The sequence below is a fragment of the Strongylocentrotus purpuratus genome, unplaced genomic scaffold (genome assembly GCF_000002235.5).
Source record: "Strongylocentrotus purpuratus isolate Spur 01 unplaced genomic scaffold, Spur_5.0 spur5_scaffold_14, whole genome shotgun sequence".
Lineage (NCBI taxonomy): Eukaryota > Metazoa > Echinodermata > Echinoidea > Camarodonta > Strongylocentrotidae > Strongylocentrotus > Strongylocentrotus purpuratus.
The window spans coordinates 7575361-7599502 of NW_022145599.1; the positions used below are offsets into that span (position 1 = coordinate 7575361).

At 35.4% G+C, this 24142-nt stretch overlaps 2 protein-coding genes across 3 annotated transcripts in view; one reads left to right on the plus strand and one right to left on the minus strand.

Annotated features, from left to right (window-relative positions):
- The window catches only part of LOC100887913 (transcription initiation factor TFIID subunit 12b), a 55650-nt gene extending 37446 nt beyond the window's left edge, over positions 1-18204 (minus strand). For both annotated transcript variants that reach the window (XM_011669642.2, XM_003730256.3), the window contains exon 1: positions 17895-18204. The gene's annotated coding sequence lies outside the window, so the exon portion shown is untranslated. The remainder of the gene's footprint in view (positions 1-17894) is intronic.
- Positions 18205-18262: 58 nt separating this feature from the next.
- LOC577922 (ubiquitin-conjugating enzyme E2 S) lies at positions 18263-23807 on the plus strand. The gene is made up of 4 exons (XM_030984089.1): positions 18263-18395; positions 19658-19808; positions 20609-20799; positions 21258-23807. The coding sequence occupies exons 1-4, from the start codon at positions 18381-18383 to the stop codon at positions 21552-21554; spliced, it is 654 nt and encodes a 217-aa protein (XP_030839949.1). The 5' UTR covers positions 18263-18380; the 3' UTR covers positions 21555-23807.
- The last annotated feature ends 335 nt before the right edge of the window (positions 23808-24142 follow it).

The window sequence follows — 24142 nt, forward strand, 5'->3', positions numbered from 1 at the left end:
ATGATTGAGGTACGTACAGGGTGTACAAATGAACAATATTTGTATTGAAGTGTGTATTTCAACTGCATGAATAAAATTGAATATATGCCATACATATCCAAGCAGGCCTATAATCACGTATACTACTTCAGGGTCACTGAACAGACTCAAAACAATTCTACCGCATCATATATAGAGGATTGGATCTTCTTGTGACCCTATACGGTACTATTCAAAATTACTGATCCATAATATTGTGTAGTTAACTCGGACGTATCACAATAGATCAACAACCTGCCTGGATACAGGTAATTGTTAGTCCGCCCAGATATCCCTGATCACATGAAATAAAGATAAGCTGCTGGGAAAATTTTGAAGGCCTGTACATCAGCCTGTGTTTTTAATACACCATCCAGTGTATAGTTGTTCTGGTATACATGTTCATATACACATTGTACATGTATTTACAAATCTTTTTTTTAATGTTGTCACACTTTCCTTAGTTGTCACTTTGACCTATCTATTTTTTTTAATTATTAACAAATAAAATTTAAAAAATTTAAAAATCTATTCACAGACATACCGTATTTGCCGGCGTAAAGGCCGCAGTATTTTTGGAAGAGAAAATATCAAAAAGTCGGGGTGCGGCGTATACGCCGAAACAGTAAAAATCGCAAGTCAAAACAGCACGTCCATTATTTGTAGGCAACTTCATACACAAAAATATATTAACAAAATTGACTTGAAAACACATCGGACAAGATCTAGTCTGAACTCACGTCAGCAGCAAATTTGAAGAAGTTATCTTTTTAATCATTGTGCAACCAAAGAAATAAGAAGAAAACTGACCAGAAACTCGTACTAAAAATCGTACTTGTAAAAATGTCCTTGGCTTAGATAGCGCATGGCCCGGTAACCAAAATCATACCTCGCTCACACACTCTGTGGTGGGGAGCTACCGGGCTGGGAGTTGCAACAAATCCAACGCAGCTTCCGAGATTCACAGCGCTGCAGCGCGCAATCGTCGGTGTTCTTAACTTTTCAGTAAGATAATTCTGAATTATAATTGAGACTATCTAATTAATTAAAGCGACAAACTAACCTCGGTAGATCTCTAATAACAATACAAAAGCTTGTTTATTTTCTCCATTTGGCGGTACGATAGGTGTAAGACCGGATAACATTATGGCCACAGCTTGCTTATGGCAGGCCATTCATGTTTCTGTATGCATGCGAAGCGCCCTCTAGTGTCCAATGAATGTGCTAATCTGCCTAAAAATCGATGAAGATTTGCTAAATTACGATCATTTTTTAGGTAAACTTCCTGTAAATTTATAAAATGATTAATAATTTTGGTGTTTGTTTGTAGGAAAAATAGAGTTCTACGAGAAAATTATGATTATTTTCTTTGGTCCGTTTTTTTTTTTTTTCCTTCTCTACGAAATGTCAAAGTTGGGAGTGCGGCCTATGCGCGGTGCGGCCTTTACGCCAGCAAATACGGTACATGTAGAACAAGGGTCTACAATCAAGTTATTTGTTGCCATGCCAACTTACAATGTACAAGACAACGTCATTTATTTATTTATTTATTTATTTAAAAATATTTATACAGGATGACAATATCAACCAAGGCTGTTTTTCATATTGGTCCTGTATATACATACATGGTAAAATACAAACATTGAAATACAATATATCAATGAAATACAAATATCATTGAAATATGCAAAACATGAATAGATTAATGAATGTTGAATAATATAACATTTTATAAAATAACCAGCAACTGGATACATATATTTACATTCAAAGGTTTACCCAGGATCACAAAAAGAATGATTTGAAACAATGTACGAAAAAGAAAAAAAAAACTAACAAACTTGTATTTATTACAGTAGGGTAAAAAGATATATATATACACACATCCATGAGGATATTGGTTATTTACAACATTAATGAAAGTACAATCTTTTATAAAGGTATTTAAATGAAGAAATAGATGTAGAATTCTGTAAGTTAATAGGTAATGAGTTCCAGATAACTCCTCCTGAGTACATAAGACTGTTCTTAAAGCATTCTAGATTAGGTTTTGGTAATATTACATTTGTTTTGTCAGCGGCTCTAGTATTTAAGTTATGTCTATCGCAGACCATTTCAATAGCATTACACAGATGTGTTGGTCAAGCCTTTTATTAAGTCAAAGCAGACCGGGAGCCAAATATCTGAAAAAGCGGCTCCCGGTCCTTAATTTTTTTAGAGAACCGGGAGCCGTTTTCCAGGACCAGGAGCCATTTCCAAAATTGATGAAAATATGTATTCTTTTAAATTATTTGTTAAACGTTACCTTTTATTTATACATACGGTAGTTTAATTTCTAGTTTACATTTTGAGCACTCTAATATTAAATCACTCATACCTTGGATAAATCTGTCATATGTAGTTGTTGTAGTTCATGTTTAATACTATTTTCATGCCGTTAAATGTCAAAAATTGAAAAATGTTAGGAAGGGGGGAATTAAATTATTTTTATAAAAAAAATACTTAAGAAAAACCATCTATAATGACAATGCAGAGCTGCCAACCTGTCACTTTCAAAAAACATATTATTCAGCTTGAAAAAACAGATTTTGCCTGTTTAACGTGTTTGTTATTTAGACCCGTCACTTAAAAAATAAAATAATAAAAAAAATAATAAAATAATAATAATAATTTTAAATTTTTTAAAAAAAAATTGTTAAATATATTTACCTATTTTATCAGAAAAATCCATTATTTAAAACATCACAGAATTTTAGACAATGAGTACGAGGGCCGCTGAATCTAGGCAAGTCTGGAGTTGCAATCAACTTTGTACATAAAGTCAATGCATCAGCAGGTCCGGTGTTCTGTTTTTCATTTGGCTTTTTGAAGATACCATTACATCCGAAGGGCATGCGATAGGCAACAAAACTGGCAACAAAATCGCTGATTTCTTGATTTTTAGCGCTATTTTGATGAAACTGTTTCTTAAAACTGGGCTAAACCCCCGTGAGCTTTGGAAATATGGCTCCGATTCCGCATTTTAGTCAGCAAAATTTGGCTTTTGGGATGGATTTTTGGAAGTTACATCGAGACTTTCTTGTACTGACACTGTGTGTGTAGTGCAGTACAGCACTGATGTCATTTGTGTGTGTATGCATGGCCTGGGGAAATGCGCTCGTCTTTGAGTGGTGTACATCACCTGTATTGTGCATGTGTGCTCCGTTCTCCGCTAGGAGTAGGAGATTGCGGCCGCTCGTATTACTGGTGCAATTGTTTCTAGGCGATTTTAATTAGGATTCTCATTATATAATGATTTGTTAGGGTTCATTCAGTCTACGTTTAACTCGTATCAAGTAAGTTTTTGTCACATTTGTGAACATTTAGTAATGATGTGGAAGTTTATGAAACAGAAAATGTTAATTCTCCCAGACCGGGCGCCAGAAATAAAAATGGACCGGCGCCCGGTACTCATTTTCCCCGTCTTACCGGGCGCCAAAAGTCAGGGACCGGGGGGTAAAAATCGCCCGGCGCCCGGTTAATAAAAGGCTTGGTGTTGGTGCAATACCATGTACAGATTTATACATTAAAACAGCTAAAAAATAATTTCTCCTATCGTCAAATGATTGCCATTTCATTAATTTTATTAAATCATCACCTCTAACATTTTCATAGTCATAGTTGGATGTAATTATACGTGCTGCTCTCTTTTGTAATCTTAAGAGTAACTCTTTATTTTGCCTTGAGCAATTTCCCCAGACTGTGCATGAATAGTCAATACATGGTAAAATAATTGTATTATACATGAGCTTTAAGGATTTGACATCTAAAAATTTGGACATATTACGTAATGAGAACAGTTTCATAGAAATCAATCTGGTAAGTCTTTTAACATGAATATCCCAAGTAAGGTGTTCATCAATTTCCACCCCTAAATATTTAAAATTATGAACCTGTTCCATTTTCGTTCCATCCATGTATATATTCAAGTTATATGCTTTACGTGTACTTAAAAGCATAATTTTGGTCTTTTCAGCATTAACTTTTAAATTATTCTGAGTATACCATCTATGTATTGAATGAACATCATTTTGTAACAATATGGTTAGTTCATCAATATTTTTATGAGAAGTATATATAACAACATCATCAGCAAACATATTACAGGTACATGTCTTCAAAGACTGAGCTATATCATTAATAAAAAGTAGAAATAAGATTGGTCCGAGGACACTCCCTTGGGGTATTCCATTTGATAATGTCTTTGAGTTTGAGAGTATACCATGACAGAAAACCATTTGTCTCCTTTCAAACAAATAACTACTAAACCATTTCAACTGTTCATCCTTTATACCATAACATTGTAGTTTCTTAAGTAATAATTTATGGTCAATTGAATCAAAACATTTGGAAATATCTAAAAAGCACGCAGCTACTAATTCTTTTTCATTAAAAGATTCCAGCCAATCATCTATAGTTCTATGAATACATGTATTGGTTGAATGGTTGGGTAGAAAAGCTGATTGATCAATAGAAATCAATTCATTCAAGCGAAGATAATTCAATAATTGTTTTTGGATGACTTTCTCTAGAATTTTAATTACATGGCAGGTTACAGATATTGGTCTATAGTTGGTTGGATCATCTTTTTTTCCCTTACCCTTATATATAGGTGTTACTTTTGATATTTTCCAATCAGACGGAACTGAGCCATTTCTTAGACTTGCATTATATAGTAAAACCAATGGTTTAGATAGAACTGATGCTCCAATACAAAGCAATTTAGAATCTACATTAAATAGGTCAAGATTACTTACATTTCCTAATTTGCATAACAATTCATAAACAACACTTTCCTTTAGTCTTTGAAATTCAAAACTATAAATACATTCTGGATGTTTCCAGCTAAAATCGTCATTTTTTGGTTTATTCATTTTTCCAACTGATGCAAAAAAATTGTTCAATTTATCAGCACTTAATTCATTAGGCAATACATCATTTTTACGTTTCCTGCCCGTGATCTTATTCAGCTCACGCCATATTTTTTTACTATCTTTTTTACAATCTCGAATAACATCCTTGGTATAATCCCTCTTATTATCACGTCTTAATCTAGTAATACGGTTTCTTATGCATTTATAATCTTTTTTTATTGCTGGGTCGATATCAGATTTCCTCTTTAAAAAATCTCTTTTATAAATCAATTGGACTAATTCTTTTGAAATCCAGGGACAATATCTTTGTTTCATACGCATAGTTTTAAGAGGTGCATGTTTATCACATACCTTAGTAAAAGTTGATTTCCATTTAAACCATTTTTCATCAATATTATACGTATCATCTTCAAAATCAAGATTACTGGTATCAAAGCTTCTTTCTAAGTCCTGTAAAAAAACATCTCTATCAAATCGTTGATAATCACGAAAAGTAACCTCTTTGTGATTATTATGTTTGGTCATTGAAAAATTTATGCATGTATAGATGAGATAATGGTCACTTAATGAAATCTTTGCAACATTGGTGACAGCATGTCTTTCAGGTATCGTAGTTAAAATATGATCTAAACATTTTGAAGAATTGCTTGTAACCCTAGTAGGCTTCAACACTAATTGTGTCATGAGAAATAAGTTTTCAATCAAATTAATTGGATTATTACATAAATTATGGTCTAAGATGTAATCATAATTAAGATCACCTAATATTATAAGTTCCTTATTTTCTTGTGACACCTTTTCTAATACATCCAATAGATTATTAAAATATGATACATCAGCATTTGGTGGTCTATAAATACAAGACATCAATACTTGTTCATGATTAAAAAACATTTCAAACCAAATACCTTCCAATGAATTACTTATTAGATCATGTCGCAATGTGTATGGAATAGATTTTAAGATATATACACAAACACCACCACCTCTTTTCTTGTTCATAGTCTTTGGTCTATCCTTACGAATTATTACATAATTGTCTATAAAAACATCATTATCATTTATCTGATCATGTAGCCATGTCTCTGAAATACATAAAACATCAAATTTTATTTTCATAAGTAATAATCGAATCTCATCTATTTTATCTAATAAACTCCTAACATTTAAATGCCCGACTTTAAGACCATTATGTTTAGATAATTTAAAGTTACATTTACATCATCCGAATGGGAGTTGGAGATTTATTTCTTAATCACAGTTACAACATTTCTAGATCGTGATTGTGATTAGCAGAAATTTGCTAAAGAGTAGCCTACATTCAGGAATGTAATTTCTCTGTTTATTTTTTTATTTTGATCAACGATATCAATTTTTAATGTATCTAACTATTTGCTATTTATTACAATTTGTGAAATCTATGTACCGGTAGTCTCTTCTCTAGTGCCATCATGCCATGGCGGTATGTACTATATGTTAGAACAATGTGTAATTGAGTCCTGTTAGACTGCCAATTAACCTGATTAGACTGGGGCTTACTAATTAATACTTCAAGCCGATGCTATGCCATGCATCCTGACCCTAGTCTATCTCACAAGACATCTTCAACCAAGCTCATAACATGTATACGTTGACATAGGAAATCAAGTCTGAATTACTGCACTTCAAATGTACAAAAAACTTTCAAAAAAAATAAACAGAGGGTAAATGCACATACATGTGTGTGTGTGTGTAGTTCTAGTTGTAATTGTATAAAGGCTCGGCAATATGTATTTTTTACTTTATTTCAATTTTTGTAGAATAAAATTTGTGATTATAAAATCATTAAACATGAGCAATTTAAATCAAATTCATCGATCAAATCAACCCTAATCACTTACAAATGAAGATGTTGAGTTTTCTCTTCCTTTTGCAAAATTCAATTCTTCCTTGAAAGATTTTTGACAGGATTGTAAATATTACATATGTTACTTAAAAACATTTCAGATTACTGAGGTTGTGTACGGTGCTTTAAATTTGATCGCACATCCCTGGACAAATAATACAGAATAACACTGCACTGACATAATTTGGGAACTGGTGCTAAATTTCTAAGCTGTAGAAAATGTGTACAGGGATGTACTGTGTGAAAATCACATAATAACAATTCAATTCAATACACATTAACAAAAATAGCATTCAATTGAAAAGAATCATACATGATATCAAGGTCTAACTTCCTCTTACCTTACAAAGCAAACAACTACAAAGCTCTATTCTACATTCAGAAAATCATTAAATGCAGTCTGATTGGAAGTGATTTATGTAACAGTAATATACACTGTACATGTAACTACTTTTTATCTACAAATATATCTAAATGCTGTCAGATACACGCTTCATTCTTCCTGCTCATAGTCATACACCTATGGATTCAAAGATGGGGGGGGGGGGCACATGACGGACCCTTTCCCATTACAAAAGGGGGCAGTCCTGTACTCATATTTGGGGGTCAATCAAAGAGCTTCCAATTATTCTGCTACAAACTTAAATTAAAATTAAAATCAAAGTTTAATGCAATAATGACAGCTATCCATTTAGGAAGTATAATGGAAACATTTAAAACGGGCCTCCTATCTATACCAGTGAAAAAATATATGGGGGTCGGGGCAAATACGCCCCTGAAATGCCAAAAAGAGCCCCCAAAAGTCATAAAAGAGCCCCCAAAAATGTGCATGGAGTTCAATGCAAAACAAATTAAAAAGTGTTATTTTCATGCAAGCAAGCTTGAAAAGTAGCCCCCGAAATTTGTTAAGTATTTTTTTCAATGATTATTACAGTTTCAAAGATGGAGGCACATAAAGGATCCTTTTCCATAAAAAAAAGAGGGCAGTCCTGTATTTGGTGGGTTCACCCTAAAAAGCTTCTAATCATTGTAAAGACCTGGCTGTAATCCATGTTGGGATACACCTATGATTCAATAATGTAGACTATCCCTTCGAAAATTATAATGGGAATATCATCAAGGGCCTCCTGCCTCTAACAGATTCAAATGTGGAGGCACAAACAACCTTTTCCATAAAAAAAAAAAGGGGGGGAGTAGTCCTGTACTCATATTTGGTGGATTCATTATAAAAAGCTTTTAATTCTCGTAAAGAATTGTAATCCATTTTAACATAAACCTTTGATGCAATAATGTGGTCTATCCCTTTAAGTCTGACTGTGTATAATGTGGTCTATCCCTTTAAGTCTGACTGTCTGTATATTAATGAGTGCATCATAAGGGTCTCCTGCCTCCTACACTAGATTTCAACCTGGAGGAGGGAATTTCAGACATGTTTGCCATGCTTGTAAGGATGCAATGATCAGCTGCCTACACTATGTTTCAATGTACTGTCAGCTCTTGGGAGTCCAATGAATAAGTAATTAAACGTGATGAAAAGAAATAAATCAATTGATATACTCGACACTTCGGTTGGATCAGCTGTTTGAATTTGTTTCTTTTTAACCTTTACAGTGCCACTGAATTTTAAAAAGAGAACAACAAATACAATTTTAACTAGTTTTTAATTAACTTTTTTTTCCTGCTTGATTAAGATAACAGCATTGTTCCATTATTGCCAATTTCATACATTTATGATGACATTCATTACAATTGATAAATGAAACGAAATTGTTTCAATTTCAGTTTCTTTGTCCATAAATGGTAGATATACAGGTGAAGACTTTTTGAATCGACAACATGATTATTTGTATAGAAGGTCAAGCCTACATTATATCATTACTGAAAAGATTAATAATATACAATTTGCTCCAAAGAGGAAAAGAGAATTTGTATCTGGATATAAACAAAATTATTTTTTACTTTGGTTTCACTTCATATCAACCTACTAGATACTGGGCAAAGTTATGATTGAATAGGACTTTGAGACATAATTATTGACTGAGCTATATCATCATACTCATGTGAATCACTCACTATCTATCACTGTGGACACAATGTGTAAAGGACTATATAACACTCAATTACTTTGGAAAACAATGTCATATTTATCTATTAGGCAATGCAAAGAGAGATATGGAGATATGAAGACTATCCCTCTCTTATTGGTTATTGAGCTATCATTATATAATCACTCACTATCTACCACAGTCATCCTTTACATGTAATGTACATCCCATAATACCCAATTTCTTTGAAAAACAATATCATATTTGTCTGTTAGGCAATGCAAAGAGAGATATGAAGATGACAATCTCTCTCTTATTGGTTATTGAGCTATCATTATACTCGATCATTTGAATCACTCACTGTATTGTTTACACAATGTACACCCCATAACACCCAATTTCTTTGAAAAACAGTATCATATTTGTCTATTAGGCAATGCAAAGAGATGTGAAGATATGAAGACTATCTCTCTCTTATTGGTTATTGAGCTATCATTATAGTAATGTGAATCATTCACTATCTATCACTGTTTACACAATGTACTAACCATAATACCCAATTTCTTTAAAAAAACAATATCATATTTATCTGTTAGGCAATGCAAAGAGATATGAACTTGACCAGGGAAAAAATATTTCTGGGGATACTTTTCAAGCTCGCTTGCTTGAAAATAATACTACTTACCGGTAATTTGTTTTGCATTGAACTCTATGCACATTTTTGGGGGCTCTTTTATGACTTTCGGGGGTTCTTTTTGGCATTTCGAGGGCGATTTTGCCCGAGCCCCTATGTATTTTTTTCCCTGAACTTGAACATCCCTCTCTAACTGATTATTGAGTTATCATTATACAGGCATGTGAATCACTCACTATCTACCACATCCCATAACATTAACACCCAATTTCTTTGTAAAACAATATCATCTATATTATTAATACGCAAAATCGCCGCGGGGGGTCCAACACGGGGCAAAACGGTTCCTCAAAAACGCCTTTCCCCGACCCCGCTCGCCTCCGCCGTGGCGCGGGAACGGTGGCACAATTCCACGAGGCCTGTCTCCCGTAACCCGCGTGCCACCTCGACCCCGCGATCGACGTCCATGCCGTTAAACGCGGTTTCGGGGTGCCGGGGAGGACGGGCGGACGAGAGCACGGCGGGCGTCGTGGATTGCGAGGAGGCGACGAACCCGCGAGAGCGAGTTGACAAGGCGTGCACCCGCCCTCTGTCTAATTATCAAAGAGAGACGAAGAGACACACGATAGACGAGAATCCACTCGCGTCAACGGGTGTAGCAAGTCTCATTGTAAAGGCTGCGGCGTATCTTGAGTAAGGCCTCTTGCTATAGGATCCGCTTTGTAGCGTGTAAGAGAAATACACATCAACAGATGACTCACGCGGGTGAGGGGTGTAAGAAATGCACGCTCTCACGGGTTGGGCTTACCCGTGTTATGCGTCTTTCTATAGGATATGCTTTGTAGGCCAGGCGCCCATAGTATACGTGTATTTCACGCTCACCGTCACACACGTACACACACTCGATTCGAGTCGTGGCGATTGCGACAATTGGCGCAAACCATGGACCTATTTTCGCGTAAAATCTTTACTCTGAAAATAATTATACAAATTCTGTGATCTATGCCAACATATTCATAGTCCAAGCTTCTGTTTTATTGGTCTTTTCATGAAAACTACCTCGAAATAACAACAATAATAACGCAAATAGATCTGTGATAGTACGCCTAACCAATCTGCGATTTATGCACACACACAGAGCAAACAGGATTTCAAATGCCTTCCAGCCCCCAACTCAGGCGGGTCATCACGGCGCTCAAGCCATCGTTTTACGCTGCGCCGCAGTTACTGCACTACACTGTATAGATTTGATTTCCGTATGTTTGATTTCGTTTAGCGTTGGTTATTTGAAACTTTTGAACTCCGAAAGACTGTTGTTAAATAGACTCTTGATGTTGGATTTCTTTTCTACTGACCTATTAATGAAAGCATGAGGGATAAACAAAAAAAATAAGGACTGCTCTGTAATTGGATGGTGGTGGAAATTATCACTCCCTCGATTTCGTTCAAATACTGGCCCTTCTATTACCCCCTCGGCTTTGCTTCGGGTGATAGAAGGACCGGTATGAACTCCACCTTGGAAATGATAATTTCATCCTCATGAGCAGTCAATATTTGTATATTTTCACTGAGACCTCTGGGACCTCTCTGAAGTTCTTTGTATCATCCATGCAAAATATCATTTTGTTGATAATTTTGTTTAATAGAACATTTAGTTTTAATAATGTATGTTAAGCCAAGTTAAACAATTATTGTTACTCATGTTTTGATTTGGGACAAGTTCTAATTAGAGATGAGTGAAAATATGAAAAATGAGAATGGGAGGATTGAGAACAGTATTCGTAAGAAACTGGACGGGAAATGGATAATGAGAATAAGGATATATATGGGAATGAATGAAAAACAATAATCATAAATAATGAAAGTGAAAACGAAAGTTAAAGCGTAAAATAGTTTGCATCAGTTTGTTTACAAATTACTTATTAAATTTTGTCTTTCAATCTTCAAGTTTTATTATATGTTACAAATAAAAAAAAACATTTCAAAATGATATATGAAACAGCAAACAAAAGGTTAATATTCTATCGAATTAAATATTAATAACAAGAGTAGAAAAAGAATAAAATGATAAAAAGTAGGCCTATACCAAGAGGGAAAATGAAATTGAAAATAAAAGGGGGAACAAAAACAGAAAAACAAACATGAAAATTTAAAAAATCGCCATAGCACATCATTAACAACCACCCACCCCCTAGAATCCCGTGGATTTTCCACGGGTCCTCCTAGTATTTGTCTATTAGGCAATGCAAAGAGATATATAAAGATGATAGATCCCTGTCTTATCACATGAATCATAAATAATTGTTCCACTTGATGCTACAAGCCCACATGATGATGACTTCCTTGTTATTTGTAGCACAAGGCCTGCCTTCATCAGCTGGAGTTTGCAAAAATAACCTGCAATTTTCAGACTCGGGATATTCTCCCGAAGCTCGAAATTGGGTCCTCACCAGACCTCACAGATACGCTCATCACAAACTAGCTCAGACAGGCGCAAATTAGCCTGGTATTTCCGAAATAGCGGGATATTTTCGAAACAAGACCAAGATTTCTCTGCAAAATAATCTTGGATCTTGAATCATATTTTCCTGACCAAATATCCTGCTAATTGCAACTGCAGGCTAATGAAGAGGCGAATCAACTGGTTAATTTGCAATCGGGATAGTTAAAATAGCAGGTTATTTGGCCATCTCGAGCTGACGGAGACAGGCCTACAGTATTGATAGACCACACATCTTTGAAGAGCCTTCTTCGTACTGTATCATGAGACGTATATTCCAAGCTATGTATTGTCACATGAGACCATGTCATCTTACACCAATCAGCTGTCTACACGTCAGTGCCAGACCCCATTTACATTACTGGCATACTATGGATCAGAGATGACTGGACATAATGTACACTCTAGCGATGTCGATGTGAAAGACATACTGTACAAATGTACATGTAGGTTAGCTTTAGGGCCGTAATAGACCAGTTTACTAAACAATAAACATATTCAAATTTTATGCATACTTTTTAAACAAAGTTTATTGTTGACAACCTGAAAGCTTGCCCTATATGTGCCTGACATAGCAACAAATAATGTATGCAGACTGGATTCCAAGTATTGTAGTTCATTCATTAATAACAGGTTAATGGATTAAAACGTCACTAGGTCCCCAGGAGAGAAACGTCCATAAATTTGAATATGTTAGTATAAACCGGTCTAGTGGGTTATATACTGTACATGTATTATTGTAAGGTCCATGATTGAGATTAGGAATTTGATTAGTTTATGTAGTAGACCATTGAACAACTGTTACTGGAGCTTGCACTGTTCTGTCATACCACCTCTCGTAAAAACTTAAAGGGCAATCCAGTCCTTGTAATAATTTCATTTGTATGAAAACAGAAACTAAGAGAAAGAGAATGGCGAAAGTCTGAAATAAATTGGACCAATAATAAGAGAGTAATGAATGTTGAAAATATGAGATCACAAAGTATGCACAAATCTCAAATTGGCAGATTGGTCATACAAGGGAGGTCATTCGGTAAGGCATTAATCCTCATTACCAGGTCCCTTTTTTTTGTCCCGATTCATACATTCACCAATCTACTTCTCCGATATTTCTGCTTTCAAGGTTGGATTTCACTTTAAGGTTTCCTAGTTCAGTTTTCTATAAAATTCTAAAGGAGCCCACATGCAGGCCTGAACTAGAATATTATGACCTCTGCATTAAAAAATACATGTGGACAGGGGCCACAGAGGTGCCTTTCGGTGCAAGTGGTCTAGATCGTTATAATGAAACGTAATCTGAAAGCATAGTCACATGGAATTAAGTTTGTCTGGAGGCTAAAACATTCATCATACCAGGCATACACCGAGAGTAGATTTCATCTCGGGATCCCTCAAGCCTAGCTAATAATAGACCATGGGTCATTGCTCAAACACCTCCGATATGCGAGGTATATATCGTACATGCTACAATGTCACATGGTACATGTAGGATTTCCAGAGGGAGGTTTGTCAACATCAAAATACCTGACATGTCATGAACTGTATCTAAACAATACCTTTACAAACAGCTTTGTCCAAAAGTTACGCAAGTCTAGTTCTGGCACAAAATTAATTATGACCGGCACCCGAGGCTGAACAGCACATCTCTTTGATGATATGTGGATTTAGTTAATTAAAGTTGTGAAATGATCCCAGGTTTATTTCAGACAACATACAAACTTTTGGCATTAGGCCTAAATGTATCATGGTCATGGAACTTGTAATAGTGGAACATGCTCTGAATGACTAAGGCCAAGGACAAGAACTCTCTCATTGGTATCACATTATATTATGCTTTGTTAAGGGTGATGTAAACTACACACAAATTAGCTATAAATTTTGCAAAATGTAACCAAAAACTGATTATTCTGGACTCTGGGGGCATTGACATTAAAACTTAAAAGTTAAACTTTCCAACGTTTCAGAACTGAGAACTTTCCTCTTCCAAAACAGAAACTAGGAAAAGGAAACTTCTGTTCTCTCCTATTACCCAACTATTCTTCAATATTGCAATGGTATCAGTAATCTAATCTAGTCTGCAAGGACGGACATTCTGTATTCTGGAACCATACATATTTATTTAATGATTTAAAGAATATGTAGGCCTACACTGTGTCTTAAGAAACCTGCAAACTCACAACAATCCTCTTGCACTATTAATGTAATACCTCAGTCACACTGCGAACTAAAATATATGTGTACAAGAGCTGTACGTTATTAACAGATTTGGGTCATGGTGTGCATTGAGCAATATTTAATATTGAGCAGCATTGCATGCATGATCAATATATACCATGAGCAAATTTAAATTTACTAAAATATTACAGCGAATTCCCGGGAATCTTCCCGCCTCGCTAAGTACAACAACAAAAATTATATAGCGCTTAAAACACAAAATACCCTCTCTAAGCGCTTTACAGATATTTTTACCCTGGTCATCGGATCCATTCATGCACAATGTGCACCATCCCCACTCCCTGGGGAGCATTCCTACCATATGGCCACCATGAGGGCATATGACAATTACTAACGCAAAAGCTTTCGTCATCCTGCCAGGTCCCCTTCTCTCCTGGGCAGGTACATGTATAGAGTGGAAAATGTAGATTAATGCCTTGCCAAAGGACATCAGTGCCATGTCAGGGATCGAACCCACAACCTTTGCATTTCAAGTCAAGTGCTTAAACAACTCTCCTATGACATGTATATCTTCTACTGAAGTTCCATATACCGGTAGGTAATGAAATTGATAAATAATTGATGCCCGAAGGATAACCTACAATGTATCTAGTTTTATCTACACAGATGCTCTACATGTTGTACATCATTAAAAGTTCATAAAAACGGTGTTGGTATTAATTTTATTTCCAAACATTGGCAATTGTTTTACTAAACGTATGTATATTAAAGGTAATACAAAGTTTTAGGTTGGGGTCATGAATTTGGTTCAAATGAACATATTGGTCGCATATGCGATCCTACTCTATTCAGGGATTGTTGTTGCGGTTGAAATCCAGTCTAAAGTTATGAAATTGTAAGTAATAAACTCTTTATGTTATATAGCTCCCTCTCAAGGTCAAGATATTAATTAAGCTATAAAACGATGGTTCTCGACTAAAATCGACCAATTAGCTATTGCCGTTTGGAAATTATATTTCACAACTACATATTCTGCAATTGTCATGGTCACAGCTACCATTGTACGGCCGTAGGCGCTATTTGAAATTTATCAAAATTTACCGGGAGCACCGATAAATTTTTATATTCAATTTTTCTCGAAAGGAGAAGTGTTTTAGGGGCTAATTTTTCTTGTGCTTATAATACATCTACAGGGGCATCCAAATATATCAAAATTGTAAAGAATCACATAATGGTTTTATTACACATCCATGTTCATGTGTTTGATGACTAGTGTGGTGAGCTGTCTCAGCTTGTTGAGCCTATAATCAACTTAACCCAGCTTTAAAGCATAGATGATCAAAGTATCATTTCACATTCTGAGGGGGGGGGGGAGGGAAAAACATGTACATGTACATGTAAATGTACTGTACATAAAGATATCACTTTATTATAATCTAATTTTTTCTTAAGAAATGCAATAATAACATTGCTTTAAATACATTTTATTTAACCTTATTGAAATAAGATATTGTTTGTTTTCTTTAGCACATACATGTACATGTAGCCATGTACATGTATTTTCTTTGGCAAACATTTTTTGTGTAGGTGTGTTTATATGAGCATGTCCGGCAATGTATGCGGAAGTTTCACATGTCGTTGTCAAGACATGTCCAGTAATTCATATATTGCTAGTCAAGAAAGTATCACTGATTGATAGATGATTCCTAAAAACATTTAACATATATCACTCACCATGCAATAATATCAGATATGATTCAAGCCAGAGTTTTGTGATGGCTGAGTGAAATACAAATATGATGTCCTGAAATGAGCAGTCTGGATGGATAATAATTAGATCCAAAATATTTTCACAAACTTACTCAAAATCTAAGAATGAGAAGGAAAGGAAAGAGGTGGAACTAGCCCTTTGCTATGTTCAACACACAGAGGGCAATTATCCCAATCAATAATACAAATAATAAATCTTGTAATAAATAACATTTCTAAAATACAAAAGAAATAAAAGACAGAGAACAAATCAGAGAAAAATTGGGAACAAAATATTTTTTACTTTAAACTTAAAATCAATGTTGTCAACTGAAGTGAGGCATTCATTAAGAATTTCAGATTTATCAAGTTCTCGGGGGGGGGGGGGGTACTCAGATTAGGTTTGGATGGAGTTGTGTAGCTGAAGCCTCCTAACCAATACCCATCTTTAAGGGTTAACTTGGAAGAAAAAAAGGTACCCATTATTAGGGCTTGATGAAAAAAGAGAAATAATAATTTTGCGTCTGGGATTTGAGCTTTCATGAAAATGGCTAATGGAGGATATAGACAAGCTTCACCCATATTCTCTCTATTAAAGGTAAAGACCAGTAATGGTCATGCAATTGCATTGTGAAAGAAACGTTGTGGAATCGATCAGAAAAGGTTGATCATCTAGCATCTAGCATCTGCAAGGTTCTGGAATCATCAAAATGATAAGAAATTTGGCCCATTCTTCGTAAAGTTACAAGCACTATACACAGAAAGATGTATATGGGACTACCCTATCTCTCTCACACGACCATGAGAGAAATAAATTTACCAAATATATGAATTAGTAGGCGGTTTCCCGGCAAATTTTTTATCATCATGTATTAGTCAAAACATATTCTTTCACATGATTGGTAATGAGAGCTTCCATTTCATTTTTTGAAATTGGGGCGTTACCAATACTGGTCTTTACCTTTAAAGCCATTATTCTGATGAAAAAAAAGTATTATCATTTGTTATAGTAGATCTAATGGCAATATTTAATGCCTCGATCCAAAAGTGGGACCATTTTGAGGGATTCTCAACCATAAAATCATAGACCCCAAGTTTAGGACTATCTTGAGAACAAAAACACATCACAGTATTAGAGTAACAACAAATCCCATGCCATATTAGATGATGAATGGTTAATTCACTACAGCATGTACAGTTTAAGTAGTAGTTTTTAAACCTTCCCTCCCCTCCCCCATCCCCCCCCCCCCCCCCCCCCTGAACTCAACCCACTGCCGAACACCAAATGCCCCCGTTGGCGGACGACAAACTTTAAAACATGATAAACAAAGTATTTCACTGGGATAATAATAGATGGATTATACGATGAGTCGAATGCCGTTGTGTTTATATTTATCTCACCTAAATGGTGTGGTCAGATTCACTTGACACCATTGCTTCACAGCAGGCAATAAAGGAAGGGTGTGAAATGATAGCTTAAATTAGTTTAAAATAATATCAATCATGGAGCGGACAGTGTAACATTTCTCTTGTGATTTACTTATCAATATATTTCACCCTAAAAAAGTAAACAAAATAAAGACTTATATAACTAGCAATGTGGGCCAACACTAAACAGTCTACAATATTAAACTGATATCATGAGCTGAATAAACGCTGAAGCACTAAAGGTAAACAGGGTAGCCCAAGAACACATGCATAGGCCTATACACAAACATATCACAAACAACATTCTTTCCCCTTCCACAGTCAGATTGCACTGTCAATTTGTGTTTGTGATTGATGTGAGTGGGCATGGGCTACACATCTTGACCACATCTACAATTAGTCTACAAAGGAAGAAACAAACTCATTTCACAAGAATAAATAATTTTTTTCATTGAATCACTTGGCAAGATACACATCAAGCCTAACCAAAAAATTGAACGAACGGTGAATTACAAGAGAATAAGAGGAATTCGTGACCGTAACTCACCCTTTCTGTGCTTGATTGTGCGAGCAATAGACGGCCGCCATGTCAGTTGCCCGGATTATTCACCGATCCCACTTTTGTCGATGACATCACTTTGTGCACAATCAAATTCTCCTTTCTAAAATTCATGTAAATATCCAGGAAACAATATATACCAAAGAATCCACCTATAATATTCCACAGATAGCATATATACAGGTATATTTACTGTTTAGTATGCGATAAATAACATATTTACTCCATTAACAGGATATTAATACGCAAATACCCACTAAATATTGCAACAAAATGTTGGCTTCAAATGTCTTCTGCTACGACAACCCGGAAGTGCGAATCAAGCTGCATTGAAAGCTGCGCCTGGATTGGTCCATTCGTAATAGCGATGACCTGCTCTGACCCAGCTGCTGTTGTTTTTCGCACTCGCAACGATCCTAAATATCCCCGATAAATAAACCCATTTTTGACGGATTCTGAAGGCCAATTTTCAAAATGTCACTTTCTGGGGTAAGATAAGATTCTTTTATGTGTGCGTGCTCAGTTTTACGTTATTATTCGCTTGGGGGAATAAATGAGAGTGTCGAACATGATTTTTATTTTGAGAGGATTTGAAATTCATGAGTGATATTATAAACCGGCGTTTGTTGCATTGCCATTGCCGTTGGTACAGTGTGCAGTGAGTGTACGCCATCCAGTGTGATTTGTGAATTTAAGAAAAATTGTTTCTTTTAATTTTTGTTGGACTGTGGAAATTTCAATTTATGAATGGTGTGATTTTCGATCTCACCATAATGTTCTTTAAATTTTTTCATAGACTGCATCAATTTGTTTAATTTGATCAACGTTTCATTTACAGGTTTTAATCACAAATCTAAATTCACACAGACGCATTGCCATTGGCCCGGCCCGAATTCACAAACGAGGTTTAAATTTAACCAATGGTTTAAATCTTCATTACATAACCCATGGTCTAGCGCAAAACAAGCGAGACACAGTCAGACTCAGCATGCTCAGAGGTCAAATATAAGCTAGACCGTAGACGCACGCAAGGCAATTTAGGTAACCCATGCCGTTATGTAAATCATGTAGACTAGACCCTATAAATGAGGATTTTTAGATATATGGGTTAAGTTAAAGCTGGCCTAGAGTCTAGCTCCTTTGTGAATTTGGGCCAATGAATGCACAGCCACAGTATTTTTAATTTTATATCAGAAATATATAAACTTTATTATCATGATCACCATCTAGACTAGAATTCTACCTTTTAAAACTTAATTAGAATCATGGAAATTTGCATGACTCACATTTAGGCCTTATTGATTTTGTTTCTTATAGTAATAATCAAATTAAATCACTGTGTTTGTTGGGCTAACAAATCAGTCAAATGTGCATTAATTCAAATGAAACAGATAGACTATATCTCACCAACAACCAATTTATTGGCAACAACCAAATAGGCTTTAGACTTAAAGAGAAGCTCAAATTTTGGTTAAGGTGAAAAATAACTTGAAAGCACTTTTTATTTTAGTCTGTTTCCTAGGTCATGAGGAAGAATATCAATATTCTGTGAAAAAAGCATCTGAAGCGCTCTCACATATTAGACAGGACAGGAAATAGTGTGAAGCTTTAGACAGGAGAGGAGTGAAATAGGAAGGAGATAATAAGCACTGCTAGAGAGTACATAACAGAAAAAGGCACAGCAAACTGTACTCCTCCAGGCCTATACTAATGTATTCATGTGTTTTATTCTTTCTTTCTTTTTCTTCCAGAGCTTATCCAATATGGAAAATTTCTCACCCCATGTAATCCGTCGAATATCCAAAGAGATTGCAGAGCTGAAGTCTTCTCCTCCAGAAGGTATCAAGGTGCATCCTAGTGAGGAAGATATTACAGACATCCATGCTGTCATAGAAGGACCAGGTACTCTATTTTAAAAATTCTCTCTCTCTTTCTCTCTAGCGCTATCCCTCTTTTGCTAACAATCATAACTGCTCCTACTCTTCCTCCTTTTCCTCCTCCTTTTCCTCCTCCTTTTCCTTCTTCTTCTTCTTCTTCTTCTTCTTCTTCTTCTTCTTCTTCTTCTTCTTCTTCTTCTTCTTCTTCTTCTTCTTCTTCTTCTTCTTCTTCTTCTTCTTCTTCTTCTTCTTCTTCTTCTTCTTCTTCTTCTTCTTCTTCTTCTTCTTCTTCTTCTTCTTCTTCTTCTTCTTCTTCTTCTTCTTCTTCTTCTTCTTCTTCTTCTTCTTCTTCTTCTTCTTCTTCTTCTTCTTCTTCTTCTTCTTCTTCTTCTTCTTCTTCTTCTTCTTCTTCTTCTTCTTCTTCTTCTTCTTCTTCTTCTTCTTCTTCTTCTTCTTCTTCTTCTTCTTCTTCTTCTTCTTCTTCTTCTTCTTTCTTTTCTCTGCCTCATCTTCTTTTTCTTTCCTCTGATGCTCCAAAACTTAGATGGCATATTTATTTTGTGTCTGAAATCTCAGTACCACTCTTGTGATGTCATCTGATGAAATATATATCTTTTTATTGGTATGTAAAACAATTCTTTCATTTCTGTGGATGGAGGGTATATATTACCAAACTTTCCATTGGTTACAAATTATATAATGTGAACTTCTGTTTGAAACAGATTTATCAATATACCGGTATTCTGGCAGTAAATCTAATTCAATAATTCTAAATGGAATGGATTTATGTAAAGACAGCATCACTGATATTTTGTAACTCCACAGCTGGAACACCCTATGCAGCTGGTCAATTTCGAATCAAGCTGGTGTTAGGCAAAGACTTCCCCAAAGCTCCTCCCAAAGGGTACTTCCTCACAAAGGTGTTCCATCCTAACGTAGCGAGCAATGGAGAGATCTGTGTCAACACACTCAAAAGAGATTGGAAGGCTGACATGGGTATCAAACATTTACTACTGGTAAGTTAGAAACTGCGATGCTTGAGGAGGAGGAGGGGGGAAAGGGTGAAGGGCGGGGAAGGAGTTCGATGGTGATGATGATGGTAGTGATGCTGATGAGATCTGTGTCAACACACTCAAAAGAGATTCGAAAGCTGACATGGGTATCAAGCATTTACTACTGGTAAGTTAGAAACTGGTGGATAATGAGGAGGAGGAAAGATACTCAGAGAGTGGGAGGGATGATGGTGATAATGGTGATGATATTGATATGATGATTCTTCAAAGGTATATGCATGTAACTAGACTATTCATTCATAAGTCCATCACTTGAATGTCATATAGAAAAGTATTCTGCCATTTATTTTACATAATGTGGTCTTGCTTCAAATCTGAGAAAACCTACAAGGTTCATTATGCTTTAGAGAAGACCTCAAGATCTCACACTGTATCCTACATTTGTATTTTCCTCACTGCAGACCATCAAATGTCTTCTCATCTACCCCAATCCCGAGTCGGCGCTAAACGAAGAGGCGGGCAAGCTGCTTCTAGAACAGTACGACACATACTTCTCACGAGCCAAGATGATGACCGAGATCCATGCTCAGCCTCATCGTTCCTCCAAAGAATCGCGGGAGAACGAGGATTCAAATCCCTCCACGTCGGGCAGTAACTCACAGCACGGTCCAGCTGCCAAGAAACACGCGGGAGATAAAAAGGTCGCTCTCGCGGAGAAGAAGAAAAAGGACAAAAAGAGGACATTGAAGAGATTATGATGTATGCCAAATTGAATCGCCAATTTCCCCGGAATATTCTAACTTATCAACTTTTTTTTTTCTTGTACAGTGTGTATACAAACAGATGACCCTATCTATGTAATTTTCAATCCACAAAATGAAATTATTGAATTTTGATCATTTTTAGCACAAACAGTAAAAGCCTGAAATTGGCATGTTAACTTTATACTGTCATTCCTGTTCATGAGCAAATAATTGTCTGAAGATCAATATTGCTTATATTTCGTGCTCTCTAAACATGGGTGCTACAAACTGTATAAATTTGTAGATTAACTCTGTCTTGAGTTGAATGCCATCGCTCAATATAATCACGAGCCATCCATACTGGTCAGCATTTTGTAAAACTATGTGACATTCTAACAAACTAGATGTTATATAGAGAGGAAGCTCAAGTATTAGTAATCAAAACTGCCATTTGGATTTAGAACAATAACATTACCGATATGCTGTATGATTAAAAGGGATAATTTCATGATTTTTCCCAAATATTCAAGAGTTGCTTTAAGTTAAGGTTTTCAGGCCTTCTGAATGTCAAAGGCATTGCAAATCGCTCAACTGAAACAAGACCAAGTAGGAAGAATTATGAAATTGTAACATTTTGTCCTGTACGGTATCGTACTGTTCTGAACCCATGTGTTTTATATCTTGGTGATGTGACTTCTCTAAACACAGGACAACTCCAAGAATGTATCATGTTATGCTTTGTAATTTGATTTCAAGTGTGGTAACTTGATTTCATGGACATGACGGATGATAACACTGTTGTTACATCTACAATAGCTTTTAACTTGTATCTACTTGATAATGATGATAATAATAATAATAATCTGGATTTATATAGCGCTTAATACAATTAAAAAATACTATCTCTAAGTGCTTTAGAAATACTATTACCCTGGTCATTGAATTCATTCACGCAAAGTGTGCACCATCTCCAATTCTCCACTCCCTGGGGAGTATTCCTACCGTATGACCACTGTAAGGGCATATGGCATTTACTAAACACAAAGGCTTTCTTCATCCTACCAGGTCCCCATTTTTCTCATGGGTATGGAATGGCAAATGTAGCTTAATGCCTTGCCAAAGGAGTCAAAGGACATTAGTGCTGTGTTAGGGATCGAAATTACTTTACTACGAAACCTCCTTCCACCATATACACATAGGGAACAAACATTAAATTCAGCTTGCAGATATTTCAATCTTATATGGCATTCATTTTTGATGGTGCACGGTTACTTATCAGTGGGCTTATTATTTTACATACGTTTTACATCCATTCTTTGGGTAGAATCCTGTTCTTTTATCAAACCACATTCATGTACTCTTGAAAGAGCAGCTTCTTTTAGAATATTACTCATGTGAGTTTAAATGAATTATGATTATCTTTATCTGACTGTAAAGTGTAAACTTGCTTGGTAATATCCCTTTTTCATATTAACATTTTAATTTCTATGTGCATTAGATCTTATTAAATCTGGAGCAGGGTTCCATCACCCAATGTACTTGACTGAAAATCATGAAAAGGATAATCAACCAATACGCTGTAGGCCCACTGATCAGGAAAAAAAACCTTGTTGAAAAAAAACATATTATTTTGTAGTTGGTTAATATCTGTATGACAAAATTAAATTGAAAACACAGTTTTGTGTAGTTCATCTTGAAAGCTTTTAATACATCGCCCTAATCATTCCTTTTTTTAAATTTAAAATTGCTGATATTTCCCACATTTTAACTTGATTGGAGTTGAAGGCAGTGAGTTGTATCATGTCATGGTCAATTAACAAGTCTTTCTATAACAAAATAAGAAGAAGCCAATCTGATACAGCAGGGCTAGAATTCTTTCCATGAAGGTCCAGAGTGAAATTTGGTCTTAAGTCTTAAGATTGCTGCAGATTTTTTTTTTTTTTTCAATTAGCTGCAAGGTGGAAATATTGTCACCAAGTCTATTACCAAAACCAGAGGTAACAGCAACTGTATAATCGCTAAATGCATTCAACTCCTTCATTGTGAAACTTGAACAGTGCTTACATGTGTGTTTTTTTTAGATGAAAACTCACCCTCCAGTATTTATACACGTGTATCACCAATTGTAAAGTTGTACATAACGAGAGACTAGATACACTCCTTAAAAAATTACATATTGTGTCCTGTTGATTATTGTGCGTGTTTATTGATGCAATATTGTTACTGGTATTTGTGATGCTATGAAATAAAGCATTTTTTATTACATGACATTTTTTTTAGATGTGATTTTTCCTTTTTACTGGTCTGGAGTAATTAGGGTGTAGAGTGAAAGCGTACTCCAAGGTCTACATACCACATGGCTTTATTATACTCACAATTGAGTCTATATGTATCTAGAACCTGGTAGTTTTATATTTAGCCGCATGCAGATGTATGCAATCCAGTTTACTCCAGGAATATAGGTCCTAGATCTTCAGTTTAATTAATCACCAAGTAAATTAGTTTATGATACAAGGGTGGTGTTTCATAAAGCTGTTGGTAAGGTTACGCATGACTTTACGAACGATTTGTATATGAAGTGCCAGATAGGATGCCCAAAGTTT